Below are 16212 nucleotides of genomic sequence, written 5' to 3' on the forward strand. Positions count from 1 at the left end.
AAAAAGGGTTTACTTCAATATTTGTGTTTCAATGCAATACATTAAATTATATCAATGAGATCAGTGACTTTTATTGAAAGTAATATTCTCTAGACATATGCTTTTTTTTAAAAACAAGCATTGGCATAGCCAATCGTTCTTGTTTTTGGGCCCTTCTAAGTATTTAGTTATGCAACACAATATCCTTGGTGCAACAACTTTAACTGTTGCGTGGCTAAATACTTATAAGGTCCCAAAGGCGAGACCTATTGGCTATGCCAATCCTTTTTTAAAACATTTTTTTATTTTAAACTAGTACGAGTGATGAGACTCCAATTCAATGATTTCAAATAAGTTTCCTATCAGGATTGTCCAACTTTGCATGAACCTTTTTTGACAAGTGCCTCAATATTCTTGCTTTGCGTGGGCTCTTGCTCATTGTTACGTCCATCAGCACAATAACCTTTCTCACTTGAACCAGGAGTTCACGTTTTCAGCTTGGGTTTGGTGTTCATTGTTCCCGGTGGCTGTCCACTCTTTTCGCCGCAGGTGAATTGAACTCCTGGCTATGTGAGAGATCTGCTATGTCTAGTGGTGTATTTAATACGTATGGTGCCTGTTTTGTAATGTTTATACTCGTTACCTCTGGGACTGTATCAGGTGATTTTGAATACTCCATTATGGTCGGTAAAATCTCTTCAGTAGTTTCCACGACAACACTACACAGAACCTAATTAACAGCGCTCTTGGTTGTGGCTAGTTTTTCTTCCACATTACCGATCTCGCTGTTAATTAAGGCCATTTCCTCTGTGAGGTAGTTTATGACATTTGTCGTTTTACAATTTTTCCCTACGGTTCCTTGTGCTGGTTTTCATGTTCTCATAATTAAGTTATCCTCCTGACCCCAAGCTCAGTCGTTTTATCTGAAATTAGTAGATACGGAATATCATACCAGGATTTCTGTAATCCTGAGACTACTTGGGCCGAGAGAGGTGGACTAGCCTCGTTTGGGCATGGACAGGCACAGACTAGCCAGCTTTTGGCCCGGACATGCGCATTCACGTGTCACGCACCACAGGTGAAGTTGGCTCCTTTTATCTGTCCTGTAGAAACAGACCCTCCTTACAACAAGGTTGTTATGAGCATAGATGTCCTGGCCAGCAAACGAGCAGCAAACCGCATCCAGGACTACAGAACTTATTGTGCCACCCTGAGTGGGATAAGGTAAAGCATGGCTCCCAGTCTACCACTACCGATTGGAAGAGCAGTTTACAACTGCCAACTCAACTTTGCCTTTTTCAGCAATGACAACCCCCAAACTCTTTTTATAATGTTCATCCCTACAGCAGGCCTATCGATTCCTAAGGCATAGTAAAACCTATTAAAAAGGAGATCTGTTCAACGTGTTCTGGCAGCAAAAAATTCCTAAATTGTCCTTTTTGCTGCAATAGAGATTTGTAGACCCATCTGCCATTACAGAGTTACATGCTGACAACACAGCTCTGATAACTTCTGGAATGGACTACCAAAGTTGATACTTCAGGGCATCAAACAAGTCACTACATTAAGCCCCACTTGATGCCAAATTCCAGATTAGTGTAACTTGTTGCCACATGCAATTTTTAGAAAGTTGCTACTCAGTTGCCTAAGTTTCCAGTGGCCATTTGCTGATGTTTGCCGTGGACCTGCCTTCTGCTTGCCTGGGAAGACGTGTAAACGGTTCCCAGGACATGTAATAATGGAGGCGTACCTATGGAAGAGGTGTTACCTGCTCCTTAAAAGAAGCCACAAGGGTTGTTAGCCCAGTAGGCAACCTTCAGAAGGGATAAACATACTCAAGAGGGGTTACTCATGTGTTTGGGTAGACAGGTTGGCGTCGTGGCAGAGAGGGGAAACCAGTGTGCAGAGAGGGGAAACCAGTGTCCAGACCAGTTTTTCCTTGAATGGTACCTCTAGGTTGTGCCACCAAGCTTTTTTTAATTTAAAAAAAAATGTTTTTATTGTGGTGGTTTGTCAAGAAAACAAATGCTGCAATCACATCTGCGTACATGCAGGTATAAGACCAGGAGCAATAATCAAGTTAGATTGCAGTACACAGCCATTCAGTCCACATCCCTGAGGTCGGACGGCATATAAATTATAGCAAAATAATAGTGAAAGGAAATCAAAACCTGCAGTGGACACATAAAGGATAGTCTCAGCACATCTTTTTTTTTTTAAACAGGAACAAAACTCAAATAAATACATCCAGCACAGAGTCAAAAAGCATACAGTCAGTCTTAAGGGTCCAGATCGGACTAATGGTGTTGCATCACCCTAGGCCCTTATAAGTATGAAACATAATCAGGGGACTACCACAAGTTTCATAGAAAAAACATATGTAGAGACACATCGAAGTCAAATCCATTACCCCCTAGCGTATACATCCACCCCCGGACCTTTCATGGTGCATTGCTAATTCTACTGTAGGAGAGTCACACAGTTCGCCACAGTATGCATTCAAGTGTCCCCATTTCTTGTCCCATACCTTGGGCCAACCTCTTATTTTACACACAGTCTTCTCAGCTATCATGCATTGATCCATTGCAGCCATCCAACCCACCACCATTGGTCTGTCCGGGGAGCCCCACCCCATCGCTATGGAGCGCTTGACCAACAGAAACCCCAGTGCCGCCCATTGTAGCTCCAGGACACCCAGGTACTTTGGCCCCCAAATGTTGAGGACACATTCCCTAGGCGACGTGGAGAGTGTTTTACCCAGGGAGCTGCTCATTTTACGCAGCGTAGCCGTCCAGAACCGCTGTATCACCGGGCAATCCCATAAGATGTGGTAAAAGGTGCCAGGGAGTCCACAACCACGTAGGCACAATGTGTCTGGGCGCCGTCCAATTTTAGCCAGGGTAAGGGCGGACATGTACACTCTGTGTAACACTTTTAGTTGGATCAATCTAAACCTGTGACAAATAGCTGATTCCCTCGGGAACATTAGTGCCGATCGCCAGTCCTCCTCATCTAAGAGAACCAAGTCTGCCTCCCGTTTGGTCCGTAGTGACAGGAAGGAGTCTGGGAGATTATTGCAGAGCTTACAGTAGGTAAGGGAGATGGCCTTTTCAGGAAGGGGTTCTGACAGCAGCCTGTCCTCCAAAGGGGAGGTATCAGGTATGGACGTGAGGTCTGGAAAAGCGGCTTGAAGAGTGTATGTGATTTGTAGGTATCTGAAGAACTCAGTGGGTGCGAGGGCATATTTAGCTTGGAGGTCACTAAAGGACAACAATTTGCCCTTGTGGACCAGGTCTCCGACCTCAGAAATCCCAATCGCGTCCCATTTGTCGAAGCCCTGGGAAAAACAGAGGGAACCCAAGCTTTTTGTAAACCACAGAGGCAAGGCTTTGGTAAGTCTGTTAGCCCATCCCAATCTTCTATTGGCTCTGTGCCAAATATCCACCGTATGCGCCATAGGCCCAACATATCTAGTTTTGGTAGGTTTACCATATAGGACCCCCAGATAACCCTTTCGTCCAGTTTGACATCTATCCAAGTGGAAGGCCGGATGCAGAGGTGAACTGTGTACCCAGTGATTGATCGCCACAAGCTGAGAGGCCCAATAATAAAGACGGAGGTTAGGGAGGGCTATACCCCCATCATTCCAGCCCTGGAACAACTTGCAGAGTGCAATCCGGGCGGCCCGCTGTCCCAGAGTAGCAGTCGGAACTCGCTTTCCACCGCTTTGAAATATGAGTCTGGGATGGGGATGGGGCAATTCTGTAGGACATACAGGAAGCATGGAAGCGCCAACATTTTAAACACTGCCGCCCGTCCCGGGAGAGAGAGCGGGAGCGATCGCCAATGAGCAACGTCGCTGCGGAGCCTACGTAAGGGGCCCCGCAGATTGTGGTCATTGAACATTTTGAAATAAAATGTAATAAAGATACCAAGGTACATAAAACCTTCAGTGGCTATTGTGATAGAAAACCCTCTAGGCAGGCGAGACGGTGGACCATGTAGCATATACAACACCGATTTAGTCCAGTTTATAGCGTATCCCGAATACTTTCCAAAGTTGGTAAGGACGTGAAACAGGCTGTTGATGGAGGACTGTGGGGACGAGACCTAGATCAGGATGTCGTCTGCATACAGAGAGATCTTGTCCTCCGTCTCGTCGCTCCAGCGTAGGCCTCTGATGGAGGCATCTGTGCGGACCCAGTGAGCCAGAGGCTCCAGGGTGAGGGCGAACAACAGGGGGGAGAGTGGGCAGCCCTGCCTGGTGCCTCGATGAAGAGGAATCCTCCGGGATGTGAAATTATTAACCCGGACCTGACCCAAGAGGTCCGTATACAAAAGACACACCCATCCAATGACGTGGGGTCCAAAGCAGAAGCGGTGGAGGACCTTAAACAGGTATGGCCATTCGATCGAATCGAACGCCATCGCTGCGTCGAGGGATAATATAGCAGCATCTTGAGACAAAGTGGGCTGACGGCTCAACATGTTTTGCACTCTGCGGAGATTCAGCGCTGTGTTACGGCCTGGGAGAAAACCAGACTGATAGTCGTGTATTAGAGAAGGGAGCACCAGGAGAAGACGAGTAGCCAGTAGTTTAGCCAGGACCTTGGCCCCAGCGCTGATTAAGGAAATCGGCCGATAGGAGCTACAGGCAGTGGGAGACTTGGCGGGTTTTAGAATGACCGCGATCGAGGCCAGTCTTTGGTCGAGAGGGAGAACCCAGAGTTCTAGGCTCTCCGTAAACATATTTAAGAGATGGGGAATTATGTCAGGGATCATCCCTTTCAGGAATTCCACAGGGACTCCATCGGGGCCCATAGCCTTGCCGGAGTTCACAGCGAAGAGCGCCCTAGTGAGCTCATCCGCGGAGATGTCGGCATCTAAGGCAAGCCGATCTGATTCCGAGATGGTCGGAAGAAGCATCTCCTCCAACAGTTGTCTGGATTCAGCAGACGAATAGCCGTTGCCAGCTGTATAGACCTGCTCAAGGTGGTCTGCAAATGCCTCTGCAATATCTTGGGGATCCACCACCACAGATCCATCTGGTCTAGTTATGGACGACACCCATCTAGTTCCCTGGTCTCGACGCTCCAACCATGCAAGCATCTTGCCAGCACTATCCCCAAACTCATAGACCCGATGACGCGTGTGAAGCAGCCGCGCCTGCGCCTGCTCCTGGGCCAGCGCCTTATAGGTCAGTTGTTGGGTACGGAGACGAGCAGCAGTGGAATCGGAGGGTGCCGCATTATGGGACGCCTCAAGATTGACAAGGTCCGTTTCAGCCTGCGTGATTTGCTCGCATGCTTACGCAGATAACTAGTCTTAAGGGCAAGTGCTTCACCCTTCACAACTGCCACGTAGGCCTCCCAAAGCGTAACCGCCGAGTCCACTGAGCCAACGTTTTCAGCAAAATAGAGTTCAGTACGCTCCCGCAGTGCCTCTCTAATGTCAGGAATCTGCAAGAGCCAGGGATTGATAACAATAGGTCCCCGCACCATCCGGCGATTATAAGTGAGGTCCACCTTGAGTGGAGAGTGATCGGATATACCACAAGGGAGACCTCTCGGGCGGACAAAGCAACCGATGTCCGCGATGGGGCAAAATAATCGATTCTGGACATACTATTGTGTGCATTAGAGTAGTGCGTGAAATATGATGTGTCCGGATAGTGAAGGCGCCAAATGTCTGCTACTCCCAAAGCATGGGCGAAGTCGGCCAAGTCTGAGCTCTGACGGTGCGATCCTCTCCTGGGCCTACGGTCCAGGTCCTCACACAATGTGATGTTAAAATCCCCTCCAATTATGAGTGTACCCGAGGAGAGGCTTAACAATTGAGTGCCCAGTTCCTTAAGGGATTCTCGTATTAAGGTTGGCGGGAGGTACACAGAAATGATGTTAAAGGGACGTCCCTCTCAGGTGGCCTCTACTAAAGCAAAGCGGCCCAGGGGGTCGGCCCAGCACCGTGAGTGAGTGAAAGAGTTTTCCTAACTAAAATCCCGGTACCTCGGGACCCAGAGGTAAACCCTGCGTGGGCCAGAAGCTTATAGCCCCCTCTCTGTAGCGCCTGACAGGTGTTAGCGACCAAGTGTGTTTCTTGCAACAAAACAAAATCGCCTAAGGAACTGAAGGACCACACTTCGTTTTATTTTATGACCTAAGCCATTAACGTTCCATGTGAGGATAGTAAGGGAACTAGAGAGTTGTTGAGCCGCAACTGTGAGAGTGGGGGGGTCAAGTTGATGGATCGTCCGGGAAGGAACCACCTGTGGCAGCCAGGCCCCGGGATCCCTCTGAGCATGGGACAGATTAGAGCATGAGTTCCCCTGGAACTGGGTAACAGACCGGGCATCAGGCCATGCAACATGGAATCTTGGACAACCAAAAAAGCAAGACTAAAGACGACTCTGCTGAAGGCACAGGGATAGATGAGTGAGACTAGATGACCATAGAAAACTCTGCTAAGGACAAAAGTGAACAACAACATAATAGCAACAAAACATTGCCAAACCCCCCACCCCACACCCCTTCCCCCCACCCTGCTTCCCTGCCCGCGGATTCAGAACTATCCACACCCCAACTAGGCAGAGTGCCTGTCGCCCTCCCACTCGTAATTGGGGTACTAAGTGAGCCGCCAGTGCCGCTTGCCCGACTCGATGAAACACTATAAATATAATACATTTGTAAGATCATAACATAAGACTTATGCAGCATTCACATAATAAAAAAGTTACTTGTCAGTCAGCTGGTGCGGCCCGATCTCGGCCAAAGGAAACAGGACCCAGAAACAAACGTCAATACGAAAGGAGGAAGTCAGTTGCCTCGGGCAGCTGCTGCAATTGCCAGGGAGCCGTGTATCAGAGACCACAGCTCATTTAGATAAGGTCCGCCGCAGCCGGGGGATGTCACTCCACTCCATCTAGAGTACCGGTGAAGAGTTCTTGACTCTCTGGCATATGCGGTACAAAAGGGGGTGGTGATGGACGGAGCATCTGAATCAATCAAACACTCACACCCAGTCAAAAGATCTGGGTTTAATCCATCACCGTTCTTTAGCCCACTCTGCCACCCCAGTTCAGACATGGCTATATGCAAATCAGTCTAACCCTGTGCCTCATGGAAACAGGCCAGCCCGCACTGCCAAGCCATGTCTTCCCTGGACCGTAAACAAGCTTCCGAGGACCGGTTTCTGGCATTCCAGCCATCTTCAGCCCGGCTTGCTTGAATCCAGTGGCATCAAGATAGAGGATGGGGACCAGCACTCACCACGGCGTTGGATCCGATCAGGAGCATGCTCCACAGCAGCGCTGGAGCCACTCGCCTCGGCACCAGCAAGGCCCACCTCGCTGGTGTTCGCAGGCACAGGCCGCCTCAGGGTCTAAGGGTCCGGACACAGAGCGCGAGGCATCTCGGCAAGATCCACGGGGCGCACGGGACTGCCCCAGAAGGGTTCAAGCCCACCTGCGTGGAAGAGCAATCGTGTGTATCAGGTCTCTGTGGAGCAGCAATGTAACAGTGGGGTCAAAGGGGAGGGTCGCCACCCAGGCGCAGAATGAAGGCACTGACTGCCAGGGCACTGAGGGACGCAACGTCAGGAGGGCCACCCCCGCAGCCGAACAGGGTCAAACAGAAAGAGTGCTGTGTGTACAGTAGGTAAGTATCCAGCTCTCCCCACGCAGGATCATATACAGTCCTGGTCTCCAGTGGACATCACAACGCCGAAGACAGCACCTCAGAGGAGGCTCAGTGCAAGGTCGGTGAGAACAGGAACGCTCCAGGGCCCCCGGGGCACACCTCTCGCAACTCCAGTTCAAGCCCAACCTGCAGGCTGCAGGCGGGGGGGGGGCACAAATCTCCACAGGGCAAAAGGAGAGCTCACCTGAGCTCCAAAGACGATGGACCCGAAAGCCGGGGCGTCGCGTGGTTGGCGCCCCGGCACGCAAGCAATCTCTGCAGCACCTCCCCTACTTAGTCCCAATACAGCTGCAAAGTCACTCACTGGGGGTCAATCTCGTCCTAGCAGGACGGAGAAGAGGTCCGGCGAGCGGCGACGAGGCTAGACGGGTGTCGACCCAGATCCGGATCCAGCCGGCGAGATATGGGCGAACCGGATCCCCGCAGGTGGCAGGCCTCAAAGCCGGGGCGTCGCGTAAATGGCGCCCCGGCACGAAAGCGATCTCCACTGCACTCCTCCACTCAGGTCAGGGATATCCTTTACAGTCTCTCAGGGGGCCCGCCTCAGCTCGGCAGGGCAGAGAGCAGGTCCGGTAAGCGGCGGGGAGGCGAGGCGGGTTCAGACTCCAGTGCGGGTCTCTTCACACCCAGCCAGATCGCTCAGGAGGCTGGTCGGGGCTCCGACATAGCCGCCATCTTGTGGGCCCCGGGGGACCTCACGAAATCTGGTTCCACCTGCCTCCGAGGAGCCTCGACAGGGCCAGCACCTCGCACAATCAAGCACAGTCGGTTCCGGACGGGGTACTCCCTAATGGCAGGGGAGTCCCCAGTCTGCAAACGGATCTATGAGGCGGATCGTCGGGCAAGGGTCGGGAGTCGCACTAGCAAGCGACCATTCCCGCCGGCTGTCGGCCACGCCCCGTGCCACTGAGCTTTTGAAGACGTGAGAGGGATTCTGCCATCTTAAGAGTTGGCAATATAGAGCAGTCCGGGATTGCTAGATGCCACACATACCAGGAAGTTGTCATCAGGCGAGCTGGACCCTGGTAGGCCATTGGCTAGTGACTGCGACCTCCCTTAAGGATGTTTTATGGGCATAAAAGAGGCGCTCCTAGCCCCACTGAACTAAGATCTTGCTTGACTAGAAGAAGTCCAAAGAAGGACTGCCCTGCTGACTCTGAACCCGTGAGGACGAGGCTGCACCCATGTTGAGCTGCAGCTGCTTCTCCTTGGGTTAGTGAAGAAAGGGACTGTGTGTGCTGTGTCCTTCTTGTGGAGAAGTTGCCTCCTAAGCCCAGCTTGAAACGGAGACTCCAAGAGTTAGATGGCTGTTTTACTGTTGGGAACATAGGGCCACAAAAGCTGAGAAAGCCTGCTATGGCGAGTTGGTAGCCCGATCGCTGTTCCTTGCAGCCAAGAGATCTGGACCTGATGCTCAAAAGTTGCACCCAAGTCTGCTGTACTCGGGAGAATCGTCTGAGTCAGCTTGGTTATGCAGAAGGCGAGTCATCACCTAAAGAAGGAAACTGCTGTGTCAGGTGACTAATAGCCAATGGGTGACTAGACTTTTGCTGACCCAGAGAAGGCTTTCTGGGATGTCGAACCCTGTGGTAGGAATCGCCTCACGTGGACCGAGGAGTACGCCAGGAAGACCCCATCAACTGCTCAGCATCTTCAGCATGCTTCACCACTTGCATCAGTACCACTCCTTTGAAGTCAATGGTAAGGAACTACTGACACTGGTACTGAACTGAAGGCAGCAGGTAACTATTATGTTGGGCCTTGCTGAACCCCCTGACTGGCTCTCTGCTGGGTTTGGTCGCCCAAAGTAACTCTAAGTGAATGCATTTCTTGAAAATGTTTCTTAGTGCCAAATTTGTTGGATGCGGTTAAATAAAAAGTCTTAGATTTACTTTTATGTAAAATCTTGATCTACAGGACCCTTTGGTGGATTTTTTTTATTTTGATGCCCATAAAGTAAAAAATATATCGCATTATACATTTAATATCATAATATATAGTATCATAATTTAGTGTCAGATTTTTCGAGTGTTGAGTTTTTCGTCTTCAATTGCTTTGGTGCTGTTTAAATGCTTTACACTTTTTTCTTAGTGTAAGCCTGACTCCTTAGTGCTACAGTTACACAGGTTTGAGCTTAGGTTTACCAAATGAAACTTGACTGGTCCTAAAAGGTATAGTAGTATATTACTCGGTGAGGTCACACAACCACACCATATAATACACCCCAGTTCCTCACATGAGAAAAATCCAATTGGTATTAACAAATGTTCTACTGTCCTTTGTTCCAACACTTCTCATGATAAAAACTGTACCCAACGTATGTGCCAGGGCTAGCGCCAACAAGAAGGGCCCCAAAATGCAACGTGCAGACTTCAAATCTTTAGTATAAAAAAACACTGTTTTAGGCTATGTATATAGGTGTGGAATTTGGGCTCGGGCTTAGCTGCCACTCCGAAAACCTATCATACCTGGACATTTCTGAGAACTAGACACCCAGGCAAGCTGAGGATGGTGTGAATTGTGTGAATTACACTTCTTCTTACTAGGAATGCCCTGCAAAACTAATTCAAAATTTTGCTAAAATCACTCGCATTTCTGTGAGGGAATGTTCCAGATTCTGTAGGAAAATACAAACAAAATTCCTACCACGCACCAATGTTCTCTGACTCCCCCTATAACAATAGCACCTCACTTATGCGGCCTGGCCTATTGCCCATGGCCGGAAGAGATGATAACTGCGGGCATAAAGAGACAATGTGGATTTTTGTGGTCCCTGTCTGGGATGTAAACTGGTCATTGGGTGACAAAGGTGACAAAACTAGGTGGTCAGACTGAGTATTAACAGGAAATAGTAAGATCGTAGAAAGTCCACATTTAAAACATTCCATTGGTTTCCACTGACGTACAGGATAAAATTCGGAATTTTGTGTTCTTTTTGCAGACGTTCCTAGAGAAAAGGTCTAAATTATTTACAGAAATTATACATATTTGATGTACTCCCTAAAGAAATTGCAGTCTTTTCATACTCTGACAATGCACCAATTGAGGTTTGCTCCATTAAAGAACTGAAGGTGCAGTAAGGGTACAGGGTCACTGGCTATTGGGTGTACATGAAATTCTAACCCCAGAAGCACTGCCAAATTGCCCATAGAGGGATTGTTTGGACCCTTCTGTGTATACAATAAATAGTTTATCCCCGTTTAATATCAAGCTGTTAATTTTGTTTTTATACAGATATGCTCAACTGAGTTAAACTGTGCTGCTAGCCTCATTATTGTATTTTCCTATAGTCACTGATAAAATGATTTTCAAAATTCTAGGGTGATACCCACTTTTGATGACATTCAGTACCACAGTCATTACAGATATTTTAATGAACATTGTTTGCTTAAATTTATAAATGGTTTGAGAATCATGACTTAAGTAAGCATATGTTTTTGCACTTTTAACACAAATGTGTTCTCCATTCTAATTTTAAGGTGGTGGCAGAAGAGGCTTGGAATAACCACAGGCTGCGGAACAATTCTATAATCGTTGACATTTTCCATGGTCTTTTTAAATCCACCTTGGTGTGTCCAGAGTGTGCCAAAGTTTCTGTGACTTTTGATCCATTTTGTTATTTGACTCTACCTTTACCCATGAAAAAAGATCGCACAATGGAAGTTTGCTTTGTGTGGGCTGATCCCCAGCTCAAGCCTATGCAGGTAAGAGTGGAAGTTATCACATATATATATATCTAAGTATTTAACTCCTACATCTAACTTCTTCCTCCTACTTATTGATTGTACTTCTTTAGGTATACTACTAGGCTAAAATCTGGAGTATACAAGTGTGAACGCTCAGGCCATGGCTAACATATAGTCTTTCTTGTGGCACTGCATTTTGTGCATCTTTGGGGAAAAGATACATAATTTATAATGTTTTTAACTAAGCAGTCTCATTCAAAATAGTCTCTTACATAGAATTTAAATGCTCTTCTCGCCAATGATGGGTGTGTGGCTGATACCATGTGAACAATTGCCAGTTAAACTAGGTGATGCCAACTCTTCACTGGAAATTATCCTAGTCTTCCACAGAACATTCAAGACTGTAACTATATATTAGATACTGCCATGTCTGTTATTAGGAGTGTAGCAGTTAGCACTAAAATAGGCCATATATTTTGATGCTTAAGAGTGACCCGATGATGGTTATTAATAGATTGCTGTTAGATAGTCTTGTAAATTTACCATCTGAAGGAGCAAATGTCCTTAACATCTATTTCCCACTTAGGGCCTGACTTAGAACTCCGCGGACGGGTCTCTCCGTTACAACGGTGGTGGATATCCTTTCTCCTGAAATATAGCTCCATGGGATTTATTGTTTGGCAGGCAGGATATCCATCACCGTTGTGATTGAGTAGCCCATCTGTCGAGGTCTAAATCAGGCCCTTAGTGTTCACAATCTGTATAATGGTGACATCTGCTTTTTGAGAACTAGAGTGAAAAGTAACTTTATAAAAATGTACTATAGAACAGTGCTGCCACCCATCACAACCTTCAGAACTGGAATACACATCCTTGGCTAGGAAAGTTAATGCCCTGGCACAGAAGTCTGTGGCCTGCCGGTGAGCTGCGGAAGAGCTGGATGATATTAATTGCTGAGCATTTATCAGGAATTAGCTATCTGGGAGTGAATTGGAACTTTTGGCAGTGCAAAGGACAGCCTAGCACTTACTCATTTGTCTAAGAGATGCTCGGGAGGGCTTCTCCAATTCATTACCAGATCCCCTCTAGACGTCCACATTAAGAGCTTTAAGCAGGTGTGCCTGTTGGCAGATGTGTAAAGCCATGTTGAAACTGGGGCTCCTGGATAATTTTACTGAAAGACAAATAAGTGCTGCAAAAGGTTGTGAGGTGACTGTGAGAAAATAGTTGGGACTTGGAGGCAGAATTTCTCCAATCACTAGTCTTTTAGGTAGGATATATTAGGCTCTTAAACCACCTCTCCTCAAAATATTACTGGATCTGGGAAGGCTGAAGAAGAACAAGTCTTTCTTGAAGGATGAGGGCTTCTGGAAGAAGAGTACTCAAAGACTTCTGCCGACATCTGATGACTGGAAATACTCTCTGAAGGTCGACACAGAGGATCTCCTGTTTGCTTCCTTTGGAACACAAAAAGCAGAATGACTCCAGACTCCAGGAGGGCTTGCATGACCACAGAGGACTGGGTGGATCCTGCTGGAGATATATCTAAAGAGTGGCCTAGTGGCTAGAATCCTGCCTGAGGTGCTCAGGACTGAAAGACTAACCAGAATGTATTTTCTCAGCAGTTGGAGAAACATGGGACTTAGTAGGTTGTATTTTTAAAAACTCCAGAGGACTACTACCAAGTTCTGAGGCTTTCTCAGGAAGGTTGTATACAAGGTGAGAATGAAAACTTAGCTTGTCTTGATGGAGCTTTGTGGCGTACTGAAAACAGGTACATAGGCACCTTGTAGTAAAGTTACCTGGCCTTGTGGCGCCCTGCCTTCTTGCAGCTTCTATCCTTGCCATGTTGGAGCGTTTTGAGAAGCAAAGAAAAACAGTGAGTCCGAAATGTTATCTTGGCATTTACAAAATCCAGCTTTGTCCCACTCTGGATTTTTGGCACCTATACTAACCGCTTCAAAGGAAGCTGGCTTGTCTGAGTTTGAGAGATGCTTGTGGGCCTCAGCCATGATCGACCACTGAGCAACCCAACAATGTTGTGTAAAGGGTGGTTATGAATGGTGGTAGGGAAACAGAGCTCTATTAGTCTTTGACGTTTCAGGCAGTCAATTTTAGGGCATTCTTTGTGTATTCCCATCTCAGATGGAATGTATGTAGCAGTGTCTGTGAACAGTCCTGCTGATAAGTCCAGAAGCAATTGGGCAGTTCTCTTTTTGTCCACCCTGCTGTTTGGGTCATCCTGTATGGTGCCACCCTCTGGCTTTAATTGAAATTGTTGATAGAACATCAGATTATTTCCCTCCACTAAATGGGAAAGTTGAATTAAGATTGCTCATTCAAACAGGTCTTTGGAGATTGGCATATAGTTTGCTGGATTGGATGGGTTGGGATTCTTCTTGAGGACTGTACGGTGTTTACTCCGCTGAAAATGATTCTATTTCCATGGACTTCTTTTGGAAACTTCTAGCTAGCATGCACAGTTTGTGCAAATAACAGTTTTGAAGATTTGTGGGGAGGTGGGTATGAAGGTGGCTCTAATGGCCTGCTTTTAAGTGGTGAGAAATGGGAGACTGGTGATGATCATAACTGCTGTGATGCTAATATGCATAATGGGAGTATTAGCTGTTGTATACCTATAGTAGGTTTCTGTCTTTTTAGTGTTTGAGATCAGTTCTATGGAGATTTTGTCACTGAGGGTTTACGATTGAGGGGTCTTTGTGTTTTGGCTGTCTTAATTATGGAATTCTGCTGTACTCTTTTGGACTTAATTAGATGGGTAGTCTGCATCAGTTAGGCATGTAGAGTTTTTTGTGGTTCTGTTGGCTCTATTACAGAAGTACAGTAGGAGTCTGTCATTTTCATCCCTTGTCTTCCTCGATTTGTGTTGTAGGATGCTGATTTGTGTGGAATTGTAGAGATACACCCACCTCGGAGGGCCGTGAGTCGGAAGCTCAAACTATCTGTATTGTCAACACCCCAGCCGGCCCCCTTGACTGCCTAGCCGTCTCCAACTGCCCCCAAACCGCTCCTCATACATTCTAGGATGTTATGAGCTCATATAACCATGAGCACAGCCTAACACCACAAACACAGCAATGATTAAATGTTCTATTAAGAGACCCCACACTTCTCCCTCTGTATAACTGGAAGCGTCATCAAAACAAAAAAAATGAAGATCATTAAACATTGTATGATAACATTGACCTTATTAAAAATTCTATTTTAATATTTCTAGAACTTTCTGCAAGAAAAATTAACTAGTTGCGTAGATTGAGTTTCAGATACTCAAAAAGGATAAAATATAGAAACAGCACAAATAGTTAATTACTGACAAAATGATCAAGCTATCCAGGCCAACTGTGTACCCTGAGACTTCTATGTTGGCAGACATTTTCTACAACATCTGGAATAGAAACAGCACCAAACCCATGTTTGTCACTGTCCTAATCAGTTCGAGATCTCTTTGCTTTTACAACTACAACACAATTCAAATTCCACTCTTCCATGATCTGTTTTTACAGTGTTCTTGGATGTCTTCATCACTTCATGAACTTAAGTGAATCTGTAGAATACTGGAAAAGTCACAGTTAAGATTTTGACCATATCACCAATCTGTATACAAATGTTACACACATTTTTCCTTTTATCAAAATAATTCTTTTTTCTTTTTGAAGATCAATTTCCCTTTCCTTCCATCTGCTGAGACTAGCCTTCCCCAACCAGTAGTTCTTGAGCTACTTCTAGCTCTCTATCTACTTATAAATAGCTCTCCTCTGTGCAGCACCCGAGCCTACTCCATTTAAAGCCTTTGCTTGGCTGAATTAATGTAAGCATATCAAAATTGAAACGAGTGCAAGCAAGAGTAAAATGCGTGTATTTTCAGAGTTTAAACTAAAGTTTAGAGAAAATGGTTTCCATAATACATTAATCATGTGGCGTAGGGGATACTTATTGCTGATATTATAACATTTGTGCTAGGTAAATTGCAACTATAGTTGTTATCCATGTAGCGGAATTCCACATTGACAAGTTTTTTTTTCCCCACATTACAACTGGCAACCCTGCGTGATGCACTATTGGTAATCTTGCATACGGTGGCCACTAATGTAATCTTGTCTGATGTGGTCACTATTCCACCATTACTCATTTTTTTTGTTGAATATATTTTATTGGTTTTATTTCTTACAACATATTATCACTACACTTTACAATGCTCTCAGCAATAAACTTATACAAACCATCTCCTCAATCTTTCATTACAGTCACGTATTGCGGTGATACATTTAGAAACATTAGTCACATATTACATTGCACAGGGCTGATAATGAGGCAATACGATTAGCATAAAGTAAACTTGATAAAGCTCTGCCTACCCGAGCGTTGCTGTGCTTGTTAAGAGCGTATCCCCACTGCACTTTTCAGTGAACACGATGCTGGGGGGAGCTGTGTTATAGTAGTGCCAAGTTCTCTGCATTATGGTTCGTGTTCGTAGAAACAGTTGGTGCTGTAATTGTCAGCTGCGAGCAGTTTGCTATGTCTGAGTAGCGAGGACTGCATGTGGCCCCTGGTCTGTGATTCGCGGTATGGTTGTGTCTTGCGGACTTGTCAGTCCCACCGTTGTTACTAGACCTTGGTCAAATGACACGATATTCCAGATGTTTCCGCATGTATGCGTTATGTTCCAGTTACATTCCAGGGTGAGAATGTGATATTCAAAAGCTTATAATGCAAACAATCAAACAAACGTGTCGTGCGGTTAAGCCGTTTCGACACCAACATCTAAAGATCTATTGTATATGAGGAATAATCAACCCAGTAACAATATGGTTGAAATAGAGACTGGTGAATGT

General features: G+C 46.3%; 1 protein-coding gene across 1 annotated transcript in view; it reads left to right on the forward strand.

Moving 5' to 3' along the window:
• The window catches only part of USP4 (ubiquitin specific peptidase 4), an 824148-nt gene that overhangs the window by 396102 nt on the left and 411834 nt on the right, over nt 1-16212 (forward strand). Inside the window, exon 11 of the mRNA XM_086938769.1 lies at nt 11153-11377. Within this exon, the coding sequence (XP_086794895.1) occupies nt 11153-11377 (225 nt within the window). The remainder of the gene's footprint in view (nt 1-11152; nt 11378-16212) is intronic.

Source organism: Lissotriton vulgaris, chromosome 9 (genome assembly GCF_964263255.1).
Source record: "Lissotriton vulgaris chromosome 9, aLisVul1.2, whole genome shotgun sequence".
Classification (NCBI taxonomy): Eukaryota; Metazoa; Chordata; class Amphibia; order Caudata; family Salamandridae; genus Lissotriton; species Lissotriton vulgaris.